The sequence below is a fragment of the Sciurus vulgaris genome (assembly GCF_902686455.1).
Source record: "Sciurus vulgaris genome assembly, chromosome: 7".
Classification (NCBI taxonomy): Eukaryota; Metazoa; Chordata; class Mammalia; order Rodentia; family Sciuridae; genus Sciurus; species Sciurus vulgaris.
Window position 1 is genome coordinate 13,109,484 of NC_136467.1, and position 16,107 is coordinate 13,125,590.

At 36.7% G+C, this 16,107-nt stretch overlaps 1 protein-coding gene across 1 annotated transcript in view; it reads right to left on the reverse strand.

Moving 5' to 3' along the window:
• The window catches only part of OPRM1 (opioid receptor mu 1), a 53,075-nt gene extending 43,038 nt beyond the window's left edge, over positions 1-10,037 (reverse strand). Inside the window, exon 1 of the mRNA XM_079148672.1 lies at positions 9,489-10,037. Coding sequence (XP_079004798.1) covers positions 9,489-9,778 — 290 coding nt within the window. The 5' untranslated portion in view covers positions 9,779-10,037. The remainder of the gene's footprint in view (positions 1-9,488) is intronic.
• Positions 10,038-16,107: the final 6,070 nt, after the last annotated feature.

Below are 16,107 nucleotides of genomic sequence, written 5' to 3' on the forward strand. Positions count from 1 at the left end.
CAAAGATTTATGCAATAACTCTGATGTTCCATTAGGTAATTAGAAGGAAAATTAAAGTTTATCATTTATTTTATAAAGACTGGGTTCCTTGCTAGAATTTGGATAAGATTCTCACTTAAGAGATTCTAGGAAGGGTAGAATTTTTCAGTGGATAATAAGTCACCCAGTTAAAACTCTCCTTCAACTTGGCTCTCCTTGCAAACTTCTTTCTGATGACCATCTGGCTAATCTAAAGAATTTCTGTACATGCCAGACGGTTTTCTCTGAGCACCATTGTCATTTAGACATGGATGGATGGGGACAGGATTAAAGATGTGGAGCCAGGCAGGAAGGAGGTTTCAGTGAGTCTTTAGGAATACCAAACGATGAACTGAAAGCCAAGGGATCACACACATCCTCAGAACTCTTGGGCCAACCCTGGAGCTTCTTTTTATCCATCTGGACAGTCTGAATTCTGAATTCTCTAGGGAAATGACAACTTTCAAAGCAACCTTTGACAACTGCAGAAAACAAATGTTTAAAATATGAGCAAGTAAGCCAGAAAGAAAGGAAACAATAAAGAGGAAAAAAAAATACAAAAACACAATAAAACAAAAACTCTCAAAGAATGAGCTCTTGTGTTTGAAATGGCATAAAGAGAGATTGAGAGAGAGGCAGCTGCCATTCAATTCCCGAGTGCCTGTTGTGGGGACAGCATGGCTGGTGTGCAGGCCTAGGTGGCTTTGAGGACAGATTTTATATTTGCTAAAGAGTTAATAAGAATTTGTAGATGACAGTTTCAATTTTTCGTGAAAGCTTCCAAATGATTAAAGATGGAAAATACTGTGAGAAAGCCCAGAAAATTGCACTGAATCAAGATAAGCACAAAGCATATTTGATAGACAGAAATTCTTGAGAAATACCCTTTTCTAAGCACTTGTTCCTTAATCACTGGCTAACGGTAGTAATGAACATTGCTGGTAATCTGGACCAAATGAAAAATCAGGGTTTAAAGATGGGGTCCTGGGAAGACGTAGAAAGAATCCTGTGCCATTGCTATTAGACCCCCACTTTAGCATCAGTTTCCAGAAAAGCAATATTCTTGGTCAGGCAATCTGTGGTAACTGTGTTGGTTGTATTGCTTCATATTTGTATTTTATTTTCTGAGGTTGAAAAATACTGGAAATTGTTCAGAGGTTATTTGAACAAAATTCTTTGTCTTTATCCATTAGACAACAAGTAATCAAAATCGCCAAAGAAAGTACTATGTGCTTAGTTCTTGACCATGCAAGAACATAAATTGTATTTTGGATCCTGTATACCTGCATTTGGCAAATGAGAGGTTTGGGTAAAAACTAGCCCATCATTTCTTCCTATGACCTGCCAGCTAAGAAGGGTTCTGCATTTTTAAATGGTTGGAAAATAATTAAAGGAAAAATATTTCAAGGTGTTTGAAAATTATATAGAAATTCAAATTTCAGTGTCCTTGTGAAGTTCTATTGGAATGCATTTGCTCCCATTAATGTATGTGTTGTCAATGGCTGCTTCTGAGGCAGAGCTGAGTTCTTATGACAGAGATCATCTGGCTGCAAGAACCTAAAGTATGTACTTTCTGGACTTTTATAGGAAATATTGAGCAAAGTTATCACTCCTCATTCCATGTGTATGAGTCATATGTACTTCAAATTGTAGTGAAACGAGGTGAGATTCTAACCTTGGAATCATTTTAATCTGAACTTTAGCTAATGACAGTGTTTCTGGCATAATATAGATTTTAATGGTCCAGATTGAATCCCTAGTTTGTTTGTACATTCTTACCATTCTCGGGAAGAAGGTTAATCTGCAGACCTGGGGTCATTAAATTGTAGACAGAGTCCATTTTGGTATACTATGAAAAACTAGAATAAGGATTTTATTGCTTAAAAGTTGCTCTAAAATTTTCTAAATATAAGCATCAAGCAATTATGTAGTTTATAGGTAAATTTTTTTCTTTTTTGTGTGTGTTTTAGAGCTTTGCTGAAAATGAAAACCTAAGACTTCTGGTCACTGAACTGAATCCTAAATTGTAAGAATAATCCAAACAGTCACATACTTATATGGCACATCCAAATTTTATCAAAACTTTTCCTATTTAAATTTCTATTAGAAATATAAGGAAATCAGCTTAATCTTGAGAATTTTATTTCAACATGGAAAATCCAATGTGCCAGGCATGTTTTAAAATTTGTGTGATGTACCCAGGTGTCTGATGGCACACTGAGCAGTGAATCATTTGGGAAAGGATTTGGTTTTCAGGTTATTTCTTCAGATCATAACAAATGGTGTTAAAAACATAAAACGTGCCCATGTCATGAGTTTGTTGCCACATTTCATATGAACATAGCTTCCTGATTTTCTTCTTTAGTTGTGTCTTAAAAATACAATTAGCTTTCTGTATCTGAAGTTTCCAAATCCATGGACTTAGCCACCCGAAGATCAAAATATTTGGAAAAACTTTGTCTCCATACTGAACATGCACAGAATGTTTTTGTTATTGCCTAAACAATACAGCACAACAATGTTTATGTAGGATTTATACTTTGTTATAGATATTGTAAGTAATCTAAAGATGATTTAAAGTATATGGGAGGATGCATATGGGTTATGTGCAAATACTATGCCATTTTATATAAGGGACTTGAGCATTTGAGGATTTTGGGGTCCTGAGACCAATCTGCCATGGATACCAAGAGTTGCCTATATTTCCTTGAACATTGTTGCATATACATGCAAACCATATTATATGAGGACTCTGTATTTGAGACTTGACTAAAATTATTTGTAATTCCAAATAATACTTGTGGGTTTTTGCATTTATTCAAAGGTTTGTGTGGATATGTGAAAGTAGTGAGAAATTTAAACTGCTCTATGTTCAAGGTCCCAGGTGAAACCAACAGGGTAGTGCTGTGTCTTCTGGCTGCACCTCATATATTGTGAACAAGTGTTCTTTCTGCAATTTATGTTTTGCAAGATTTGTTGCATTGTAGTGTTTTTGTTGGTGATTTAACTGTTTATAATGACCCCAAGTACATTGTTAAAGTGCTGTCTAGTGTCCCTAATGCACCTTAAAGAGAAAGTATGTGTGTGAAATAAGCTTTGTTCAAACAGAAATTCAGGCACATACTATTGACCCTGAGTTCAATATTATTGAATCAACAACACACATTCGACAAGGTATCTTTATACAGGAACACACATAAAAATAATTTATATACTGAATAGTTGATTCAAAAGTTGAAACTTTTACTTTCTGTATTTCCATCATAAAAAGTAAACAATCTATTCCTTATTCAAAATTTACGGAGTTATGTACAGGTGCATAGATGGATTTATATGTTTGTATTTGAGTTTATGATTTGTGATGTCAATCCACACTAGATGACAGGTAAGAAAAAAAATTAAATAGGCGTGAACAAAGCAATGAATTGAGAGAATTATCTGAATTAGAATTTATGTCCGATTCATCTGAGGTATATTTGAATTGCTAAACACTGTACTTTAGAGATGCATCACCCTGTTGGTCGATTTTGTTGAATTTCTTAGCTAACACAAGAACATAGATGTGATTCAAGTGTTCAAGGACTATCGAGTGACATTTTGGAAGGCCTGGAGAAAATTAACAGATTTTTCACAGTAGTAGTAGATAGTTTTGGTTTCAATACAAGAAAGTTGGCTGTCTGAGTTCTTTGGGGAGTCTGCAAAGAGGAAAACACGTTAGCTGGAACTTGAAGAATAAGAAAAAATTTGATAGGAAAAGAAGTAGAGAAATAATGGGGATAAACAAGAGAAAAATTTTTAAAAAGGGTATAGAAGAGATAAATATGAAAAAAGAAGACAGTGAATGGATCAGTTTGGTTTAATTTATTCAAACATTACTTTAAATTATACTAATACTTAGTGTTTTTAAAAGGTTGTATTTGGATCACTTTGGGATTGATTGTGTCTCCACAAAATACAAATTTTGAAAACTAATCTCCAATCTGATGGTACTTAGAGGTGGCTCCTTTGGGGGTGATTCGATCATGGAGATAGAGGGCTAATGAATAATAAGTGCTCTTAGAGGCCCCAGAGAGCCTCTTGGCCATGTTTCCCACATGAAGTCACAGCAAGAACATAGCTGCCTGTGAGCAGGGCAGACCCACACCTGGTTTGAGATCTGTTGGTGAAGTTTATCCTAGGAGTTTATGGTGTTCTGTGGAGCAGCTCAAACAGACTCAGACACCTACCTACATAAACTAATGAGTGAGTCATTAATTTAATTAAAAGGGAAAAAAGAAACAGTATTTGACATTATAGACATATTTCATGTCTGGATAGAAACCCATCTAGAACAGAATGATCTCTTCCCTTATTAGAACCTATCACATAGTGCTTCATGGGCAAGAACCCTGACAATGTCTCCCTGGAGGCATGTGGGAAGGGCCTCCCCATGGACTGCTCAATAAGGACACCTGTAAACAGAGGCCTCAGGTTAGGCCTGCATGGATGCCCAAGAGCACGGTTCCCAGGATGGGGAGAGTGGGGCCCATACTCTTCCTCCTCCTGCCACTCCTTCCTGTCTCATTCCCTTTTCAATCCATGAGAGAACATTTAAATGTCTGCTTTCAGGTATTAGTTATATTCTGAATTTTGCATCTGAAATTCTTGCAAATTCAATTAGTGACTCCACCAGATTGAATCAAATGGAACTTTGTAAATTAATTTTTCTTAGTGAGATCAGTTGAACGTTTTCAGGAGAAATAGTAACCAAGAATGTTTGCTCATTTGTTTTGTAAGACATCCAGTTTCTATCATTAACCTGATAGAACTATAACTACCTGGGGTAAATAGTGAAATTATGTTTAATAACTTTAGTGTACACTACACTACCAAATATAAAGTTATAAGAAGATATAAAAAGATAATTTGTTTGCAAAAATACATATATATAATATAAATATGAATGTAAATAATTACCACCAATTTCACAATAGTGGTAGTCTCATTGGAGGGAGGGTAATGTGAGCAAAGACTTCAACTGCCTTCTCTCTCTCTCTCTCTCTCTCTCTCTATATATATATATATATATGCATATACATTTATAATTTTAATAATTTATGTAGTTGTCAGTACTTTGTATACTGACAACTAATACTACTTTAATGTAATATGTAATATGACCACTAATACTAATTTAAGTATATTTATATATTTGATACTGAGGATTGAACTCAGAATCTTGTGTATACTAAATTCATATTGTACCACTGAACTATACTCCCAGCCACCCAAAACCATATGTAATTTTTGGTAGAGGAGAGTCATTATGTAATTGCACATTGTTTTATGTTCAAAACATTTAAAAAATGTAAGATAGTCTTTTTCTTTCCAAGGGAGAAAATGAGAGAGCAGAAAGAATTCAGAAAACGTAATGATGACTTTATGCAAATGACAGTTACAGTTTTCAACTCAGGAAAACAAGAGCAACTTGGTATATTCAGGAGACTTCCAGGAAGAGGGTGAGGAGTTCCCTACAGAATTAATATCTCTATGGGAAATAGCAAGGTTAATAGTGTAATAGTTCTCCATTGATGAATAAAAGATATGCAATTAAGATGATATTTTGATATTAACCATTATGTTCAAGTTAGAATTTTTTAGGAGTTTTAAAAATACATTGTAAAATACATATGCTAATTAAGATATTTGTAGTCTAAAAATCAAAATAGAATATCATCAATATTTGAGTTTTCTAAATAAGTATTCATCTTTTTTATTTTATGAAAATTACTAGTGGTCATATTCAGTGACATACACTTGAATCAACTCAAATATACATGTATATGTATGTGTGCACATACATCCTTAAATTAAATGAAATATTATTCCTATGTTCTTAGCTGTGTTAATCTGAATTAAGTCTAAAACCCTATGCTTTTGTTCTAATAAGTTATGACTGATACTTTGTTCATTTAAACCTGAGTCAAATATTTAGTACATGGAGCAAGAATAAAATCATAAGACTTTTTTTCTGAAACCAGAAATACATTTTAGGAAAAGAAAATGACATCTTATATAGCTTTAAATGGTATTTTCTGATGTCTATTCATATTGAGAATTTAATCAAATTAAGGATCAATCTGAAAGATAAGGCAATATCATTTGAAAGTTACTTTTTCCCTCCAAACCTAGGACATGTATTTGCTATACCCCCAGGCTCATTCGGCACACTTTGCTGGAATTGTACAGGAAGACTGGTTTCCACAGTCTGCAGGAATCTAAGTTTCTAGTCCTCCATTATCTTCTAATGTCTACACTAACATTTTCATAGTTACTTACACAAGTCTCTTTGGAAAATAAATCTCACAAACGCATCTGGAATTCCATTAGTTTTTATAATTATGGTTAATTCTATAGTTGGTATAACATTTTCAATAATTAAAACATCTCTGTTGGCTATAACTTTGTGTATTATCTTTATACTTTTTATTAAGATTCTTGGCAATAATGTCATCCCATTGAGAATATGTTACTTTTCACAGTATTTTCATCTTTATATTTTCCCAAATCTTTGTGACATATAAAAAATAAAATTATTATCCTGCAAACATTGTTTTCCCCTTTAAGACCCCAAATACTTTCAGGTAATGGCTACTTATAATATTTCTTTCATTTAACATCTGGATTTTATGATGTTTAGATCATAAGGTGGTATGCCTTCCCTCTCTATGTTACTAAGAACAGCACTGTGTAAAAGTCCATTTGAGGTTTTGAGTATTTAATAATGCTGCTGGTGAAGGTGTGATGGTGACGATGGTGAGGATGGTGGTGATGTTAAGAGACCAGAACACAGGCCTCACCGTATCTGTAGTACCCGTTATGTTTGCTTTGTGGTTGCCATAGTCATTTTAATCTCCTGAGTCATCCAATATACCAAGTTATTCTCATAAATACTACCTAAGTTGGACTTGAAAACTGTACTTAATCAATCAATATCATTTGTCAAATTTTAAGTAGTTAAAAAAATGAAAACTTGCCCTTAATACATTAAAAGACAGAATTACTGCCATCTTCTAGCAGGGCTCATGATATCCCTGAGCTGATGATCATTTTGTAGTGAAAACTACAGCCTAGAGACCACGAGTAGAATATCCTCAGCTAACTGGGCAGAGACCAGCTTCTTTCCCCAGCCTTTCATCTGTCCCTGAACTGTCTATTTTGCTGTTTCACGTTCAAATTCCCAGAGAGTTATCTGACCTTGGAATTAAACACCCAGACGGCCACAGGTGGGTGCTTGGGTTGACCTTTCAAATAGTACTGCATTTTGTCAGAACTCTCAGTACAGAGAGTGAAGCATAATATCATGTTCCCAAGAGGATGCAATGTCACCATGTCTCTCCCAGTGAACAATAGGTGAAAGCTAATGCCTTTAGAGCAAACTCACCCAACCAACAACCTCTTAGAAAACGGGAAGAGACCAAACTGCTTACTTCTCAGCAGATGGCTTGATCTATTGGCTCTTTCTTTACAGAAAAAACAAAAACTGAAGGGGAGGAAAATGATGAAGGAAGATGCCAAGAAGTAATAGAAGGAAGAAAATATTGTATTTCAAAAGGCAGGATTTTTAGATGCTCTTGAAATTTCTTTCTCATGCTTTTGTTATCCAGGATTATACACATACATTTGAGGTAATTTGTTATTCCACATTATTACTGCAAACTAAACTCACTCTGTCAGTCTAATAGTTGAATTAACTCAAATCATGATTTTCCACCATAATAAAATAAGAAAGTTATGTTATCTAAGAGAGATTCATTGCCCTTGAACTCATGAACCATCTGTTCTTGGACAAATAATTTATATTGTGCCTCAGCTTACTCATCTAGCATAGATAATCTCTAGTCCCTCCTATTTCTATCAGCTTATGAGTTTATAAAGATTTTTTTTTTTAGAAAAAATGAAAAGAACACATTTTTCTTTTGCAAGACAGACCTTTAGTTATGTTTTTTATTGTCATAATTGTAGAATGAGACTTGGTTTTTGTCTCTCTTTGTTTTGAATTACAGAAACAATGTTTTCAAAGATCAATTCTTCCTCCCATTTCCTTGCTGTATTTTTTCTTCTGTTGTTAGTTTTCCTTTCAGTAGATGGTGCTCTTTTCTCAGAGACACGACTGATCTTATTTCCCATCAAAAGATCAGGAACATTAGCTTTGCTCTTTAACAATCATTAATTAAAGAAATCAGACACAGAAGTAGAAAGGAAGTAGAAAGACTCAGTTGCATGCAATTTGCAGGACCCTGGTGATAAAAGCATAATGGGGAGACTGATAAATGATTTGAGAGCTGCATGCAAACCTGCAATATTTGCTGAGTAGGTGAAGCAAATATTGTAACTAAATATGATAATGCCATATTCACAGTGTACATATAACCCAAAGTGGGAGGAAAAACTCAAATCTGGAGCCATTTAAACTGTTGAAATATTTATCTACTTTAACAAAAGAAAATATATTAATATTCTACATTCACATGTAGAATTTAAAGAGACCCATCAGTGTCAACACAATCAACATCAATCTCGGTATTGAGAGCTTGTACACAATTTGCCAAACACACTTGGAGCATCTGGGCAAACAACATGACCACAAACTCCTTTGAAATAATTTCACTATATAAAGACCCTTTCTTTCTTTCTTTTTTTCCAAAGTACCTTATACAACTTTCTAATAATAGTCTCCAATGCAGATTTTTGCTGCTTTTAGTCACTTCAATTATGGTAGCATTAAAAAATTGTTTTGTCCTGCAATTATTCTGAATCATCTCAGGTGTTCCAAATGTAATTTATCATTCCCCTAGCAGATCTGCAGTTAGCAACTACAGACTGATTTAGGCAACACAACTGTCATGTTTGCTACAACAAAGTAACACTACCCCTACCTACCCAAAAGAGATGCCAGGAAAACGCCCTCTCCCTAGTGTGGCCTCAGGATGGGAAGAAGAGGCACATAAAGGATACTATGACCAGGGAAAAGGGGTGGGGCTGCAGTACATCTTAAACCAGCAGGTGTAGGAAAGTTGGCAAGGTGCATCTCTTTAAAAAGTGAGAAGATTCGGCAACTTAATGAGGGAAAAACTAATCAGCATTCACCCCCATTATTCATAACTTTCTGTTTTCATAGTTCGTGCAAAGGGACAGACCATACATAGGACACTGGACCAAGAGCCCGGTTGTCTCAGTACAAGAGGGCTCTAACACAGAGCCATCCCTATCCCCGCCCCACACTTTTAGACCTTTAGCTGCTTTTATCAAAGGAACTTCTCTGCTTTTGGAATTTTGGACTCTTTCTTGATCAAGAGAGGGAAAAACTGAAAAGTAGTTTTGAAGACACAAACAGCACCACTCTGTTCACTGTCCTCCCTTCCCCTCCTGCCCTGCCACTCAAGTGTCCCTTTTTCAGTCTGCGCTCCAGCTGGAGGAGCCTTCCTTACCTGACAATCACGTACATGACCAGGAAGTTTCCGAAAAGCCCCACCACGCACACGATGGAGTAGAGGGCCATGATGGTGATGGCCGTGATCATGGAGGGACTGCCGGACGGAGGGCACTGGCCGCCGCTCCCGCCCAGCTCCGTGCGGTTCGGACCGCACGGGTCAGACAGGTTGCCATCCGAGTGGGACAAGTTGACCCAGGAACCGGGGCTGGGTGCTGGGGAGCAACTCGGTGGCGCGAAGGGACCCGTGCAGTTGCTGGCGTTCGCGGGGACGGCGCTGCTGTCCATGGTGCTGACGGCCTCCTGGGGACCAGGATGCGAGGTAACCCGGAGCACCGGGACTTTTCGGGCTCCACGCGCCTCAGCCGTTTCCTCTCGCCGCTGCCACAGCTCCAGCTATTTCTTACAGGGACCAACCCTGGCGAAACCAGAGGGGAGCGTCAGGCAGAAGGCAAAAAGCTGCATCTGACATTGTCCTCTGCTTGCTGCCCCCTCCCACTTTAGTAGTACACAGAGGCACGTCCCCAGCCCCACAGCGACAGGCGAGGGGAGGAGGGCTGTGTGGGATGCGGAGTGTGGAGAGGAGGGAGCAGAGAGGGGTGGATTTTGCGCAAACCAATTCGGGGAGTCCAGCTCTCCGCTGGGCACTCTGCTCTGCAAGCACCTCTAACGTCTAAGCGGGGCGGCGACAAAATGGGAAAAAGGGAGTTATGGAGGCAGGCTGGGGAGAGAGCCGGAGTTAGTTTCTCGTCAGCAGTAAAAGCATAAGAAAGGGGACTGACATAACTCCATTTTCCCAGCACCCGTTTCTCCCCTATAATCTGACAGGAAAGACACTGCCCGGCGCACCCCTAACAACCCTTACCGCCTAAGCCTCAATGATCTTCCATCTCTACTGACCTCTGCAATTATTCGGGTGGAGTCCCCGCTTTTGACATCCTCATTGTATCAGTTCACCACGTCTGAAAACAGGATAATAGCGAGTCTCACATTTCCAACCTTACAGACCTGTCTGAAACAAGAATGATCTTTTTTTCCCTAAAAAAGACATAAGAAACAAACTTTGTTGAGGAAACATGTTGCTGTTACCCCGACTCCCCAATATCTCTTAAAGTAGAAGTCTCTGATTTTGTCCTCCTCAGGAAGGGGCACAAGAATGGGTGACAAAACCCAGGTCTCCTAAAGGTAATGTTGATGCTCCACATCTTAAATCTCACAGACCTGTTTGGAGTTATCTATTCTTTATATTGCCAGACTTACTAGAGAGACACACACTTCTAAGAAGAAGGCTGATAAAATCCAACAAATCTGCCTCATTTCTGTGTTTGCTGGTGTGAAACTCCAGGAGGTGCTACATAGTGGGAACTGAAGTGGCCCAGAGCAAGCTCCTTCAGGGACACTAATAGATTTTCAGATTTACATTTCATTTCTAAGTTCACATGTGCTTCTATTTTAGAAATAAACTCATAATACAATAGGAGTAAAACATTTTATGAAGTTAATAGTCACTAATTCTGAATTAACTCTCATTCCTGTTTATTTTTGTCTTTGCACATATCTATGCCTTTTAAACATAAACACTGAAAATAAATATCCCCAATTGGTTGTGGAGAGTAAATTGTACTCTTGTGAAGCAGGGAGGATGGAAGCTTGGAGGAACATTTAATCCAATATTATTTTTAGGCATTTATCTTGAAAACAGATAATGCATAGGTAAACTGTATTAATCATAGGTCACTTTGTCAATGTTCAGCAGTATTTTTATCCTTTTTCATTGAAGGATATAATTTCAGCAATAAATTGTCTCAGAAATTTCCTAGAGACTAGTAGAAATATCTTATTCTCCTTTGAAGTAATATATCCTTTCCTTTGCACTGAGCCTGCTGTTCATGCATTCAAGTCCCTTAGGTCTTAGAACCAGTCTACACTGAACTTTTTGTGAAAGACAAACAGTCATCCTGCATCAGGCCCTGGCCTTGGAGTCAAATTACTTTGTGACCCATATTTGTAATTTGGGGACTGCATAAATTTGAATATCTCAAGAGTGATAATTTTCTCATCATTTAGAAACTTGAATTTTAGGCTTCAACAAATATTCTCAATGTAGATTGATGTCCTTCAATTGCTCTTTCTCATGGTTCACTGAGGATAATTATTATCCTTTTTTATTTTTTATCTTTTTTGGTGCTGGGGATTGAACTCAGGGTCTTGTACTTGCAAGGCAAACACTCTACCTACTGAGCTACATCCCCAGCTCTATCCTTTTATTTTTAAGGCAAATTTTTCTGAGCATTATTGTATGTTCTCCCTTAAATTATATTAATATATATATCTCAGTATCTTCTAACCATTCAGTATACCATTTGAGAATGTGCAGAACAAATTTATTTTCTCTTTCAAATATGTGTATTAAGGTAGCCTTGAGAAACCCAGAGAAGAACTACGTAGAAATAATATATTAATACCATAAATGTATAGCATAAAAGACCTCAAATTCCAGCTTCTTTTATTTGTTTTCTTCATAACTGTACATTTTCTACTAGAGTGGTCTAAAATATTGTGAAAGCTCAAGTCTTTCATAAAGGAGGTGGACTGTAAATAAATGAGTCATTTAATTACAATCATAATTATTTTCTCTAACCTGGATTCTTATGTCCTGAACTTTAATTCTCTGAACCTTAATAGTTTATCCATATAATAGGCTTTTTTTTGTTAATGTTTCTTGCTTATTCCAGATTTTCTACCTGAAGCAAGAATTATTTATTATCTATCAGTCTAGATTTAACATTGGTGTCAAATCCATATCATAAACATGATTCATGAAAATAGTGAATTTCAAAGCAATGCATTTAGTCATCACATGATGGATCCCAGAAAACTGCTAGGAATCACTCCTCTTTCTTGAGTTTCAGAATATACTGGCTTTTGTTATTCATGCATTTGTCATCTTACACTTATTTTAATACCTTGACCCTGATTTTTTGAGTGTCTGTTAATGAAACATGATTAACAACTATTAATGAGGAACAGAGACATAGGTTCTCTGCACAAAACAATTGCAGTAGTTTGAAACCCAGAAAAAAGGGGCATCTGAAGTTTTAGTGGAAGAATATGTTATGTATTTGTTTGAGGACATTTTCTGTTATCTCACATTTACATATGTAGAGCTAATGAGAAGGCAATTGCAATATGATATTAATATTACCTTTAGTCAACGGATTGTTGCATTCAGTAAAGTGAAATAACTACTTTTTTCACTCACAAGGTAAAAATAAATAGATTAAACAAAACAAAACAAAACAAAACATCCTCAACAACCTCCTCCTGATAAAGCTAAGAAGAATCTGGGAGAGTGGACAAAAGTCCTGGACTTTACATCAAAAGGCAGTTTGGAATCCAGGCTCTACTGTGTACTTTCTTGTGACTTAAAACACTCCTGATTGTTGATAGTTGATTCCTCTTCTTTAAAGGAAAAATGCGACAATCAACTATAAAGGTGTTTTTCAGAACTATAGTATATGAAAGAACTTGGCCTTTCCATTCTGTTTTTTTTTTTTTTTTTTATTTTGTTGTATGTAGCCAGCAAATGATCAAAAAGAATTATTGGAAACATTAAATTACATTCAATGATAGAAAATTGACTTTAGGAATTAATTATTTTAAGGACATGAAGGTGATATCCTTGGATCCTACTCAATCAACTTATTTAGTAAAGTGTTTAAACAACTAGCTTAAGTAATCCTTAGGTCTAAATATCTTTCTTAAAATTTGGAGCCTCAGTTTTCATTTAGGTCTTGTTCTTCAACTTCCTCTTGTAGAGGTTTGCTGTTATCTAGTACACTCTCTTATCTCTTTATATTTAGATAACAGTTGTCAGATTTTTCAATCTAGAGGTGTTTTCTCTTTATATTTAGATAAAAAGTTGTCAGATTTTCCAATCTACAGGTGTTTTCTCTTTATATTTAGATAAACAGTTGTCAGATTTTCCAATCTAGAGGTGTTTTTTTTTTTTTTTTTTTTTTTTTTTTGGTGGGGTGGTCCTGTATTAGGGATTGAACCCAGGGGCACTTTACCACTGAGTACTATCCCCAGCTCTTTTTGTTTTTTATTTTGAGACAGTTTTGCTAAGTTGTCCAGGTTGGTCTTGAATCCTCCTGCCTCAGCTTCCTGGGATTTTAGGTATGTGCCACCATGCCCAGCATCACTATCTCTGACTTTTATTTAAAGCCTCAGATCCTAAAACATAGAGTTAGACATGCACTTTCACTGGAAATGCAACACGTCACAACTACTGTTACCTTCCTGTCCCAAAATACCTTTCTTCATACTGTTGCCAGCTCCTAATTTTCCAAGCTAGAATCCTTGTCGCTGTCCTTGACACTGCTAGGTAGGCAGCATTGCATAATGGTCACCACAATAAACCCTAGTCCCCATTTCTTGATAAAATCCAGTTTTAACCATGAATGAGCCGTAAGAACATGGATAACTTAGTTAACTTGCTGATGGTCTTTTTAATCTTTAAAATATTGTTCAAAATATTAACAGGTGTTCAATGAGTTTTTGTTAATGAAGCATTTATAAGGGTTCTTATCACATGTAAGGCGATACAAATGTTTGTCAAATAAAGTAATTGACTGCGTTCACTCCCTTTTTATTCCAGGATTCAATCATGATCATCGATTCTGCCTTTTAAATTCCCTCTCATTCTTGGTATAACTTTTCTAGTTCAGGGTTTTAAAGTCCTTACAGAATTATGCAATAAGCTCTTAGGTGATTTATCTCCTTCTCCATATATGAGATTTCAAATATGGAAGTCAGACTGTGCCATTGCTGGTCATTCTTGTTGACTCTCCACAATTTTCAGGGAGAAGTTGACTCTCCTGACATTGAGTGCCCTTCATTACCAACCTTTCTAGCTGCATCTCTGGGTGTTCACTGTTTACATTTTGTTCTCTTAATGACTGAAGAGCTAATAGTTAATTCCTCACAAATACTGAACAGCTAGTAAAGAGTTTGCCAAGCCCTCTTGTCTGTTTTTGCTAATTTTTCTTTAGCCCACAGTAGATATTTAAGAAACATTTTCTGACTGACTATAAAGCACTGTTTCCTTTCATAATATAGCAGATCTTCAGTCAGTTCTGTAGCTACCAACTGGCAGGACAGTGGTGCAGACCCAGTGATTAGACATATGGGGTGGAAAATCTCAGAAACTAATGCACTTGTACCAAACACATAATTTCCTTTAAGTGTCTTTAGTAAAACAATAATTTAAAATTGCCTAAATGCCAGTATTTTTACATTAATATTGAGACTACCTTATATATTTTCAGAAAAAGGAAAAAGAAGCTTTATTGCTTTGCTAGCAAAGGGGAAACACAGGGAACTTTTGTCCCAAAGTTTGTGATTCTGCCCATCAGCAGAAACAGGTGGCTTTTAAACAGGTGATTCAAAGGCTACATTCCAGGTGTTCTCTGGTGAAGTTGTAATTTACTTGTTAATTTGGGGGATAGTAATTTCCAAGATCCTCTGGTACCATCCCCAAAGTCTGGATTACTTCTTTCCTATGGTGAGTGTGTACTCAGGGACAGATAAATCTGCCTAAGATGGGGAAAAAAGTTAACCCTGTTTCCCCTGGTATTAGCAAAGGTGAGCAATTAAGGAGGAGCAGGGAGGGAGGAAGAGAAAGAAACATGTACATTTAAAAAATAAGTTGCAGTGGCAGAGCAGCAAGTGCTACATTCAAAGCATAAAGTGGAACACTGTTACATTTTCCCACTGTCAATTTCTATATTCCATTTCTATGGAAAAACCAGTGATGACATCTCCAAGCTTCTTCCTGCTGAAAGAGGGTGAAGTTGGGGAAAGTAACCCAAAGTCCTTGTTCTCTATCAGGTGGGATGTGGATAGTTAAGGGTACTCAGCATCAGAGAAGTTCAGAGGTCCATAGTGGCAGATGGACAAGGCATACACAGGGCAGGGATCTTGCTAAGACAACAACAAGCAAGACAACAAAGATTACTTTTTCTGTAAACAATTATCAATTAGTATTTCAGTCAGTTTCTGGAAACCATGAAGACAGTAACTCATAATCATATCAGTGGAAAACAGACCAAGTGTATTAATGTTGGAGGTAGAAAGATTTATAGGTCTGTGAGATCAGACTCAAATTAACTGAGGACAAATTTGCAACTCTAGAGTCTTTTATGATGATTATTATCAGGCACCCTCACACAAGAGCTCTTCCTCTATAGCCTCTAGTGTTACTTACTTTTGGTAGGGCTCACACAAGTGTACATCAGTGTCAATACAGGACTGTGGTTAGGTTATACTCTTCTGCCCAGTGTTTAAGACCAGGTTGGTCAAAATGGAACTTGTTCTTATCTACTCTTAAGATTCAGCTGAGATTCCTCAGAGATTACTCCTGGGGATATGTGCCTCTTGGGTCTTTTAGCTTTCTTGTACCAGTGGGGCCATCTGCCAGGATGGGTCAGAGTCCTGCTAACAATTGGTGGCTCCTCTTTGAAGTATCAGGGACATTTCTATCTCCAATGACCTTCCTCTTTGCAGAATGTGCACTGATTGGCTTCCTATTCTTTAGGGTCCTCTTGATTATCCTG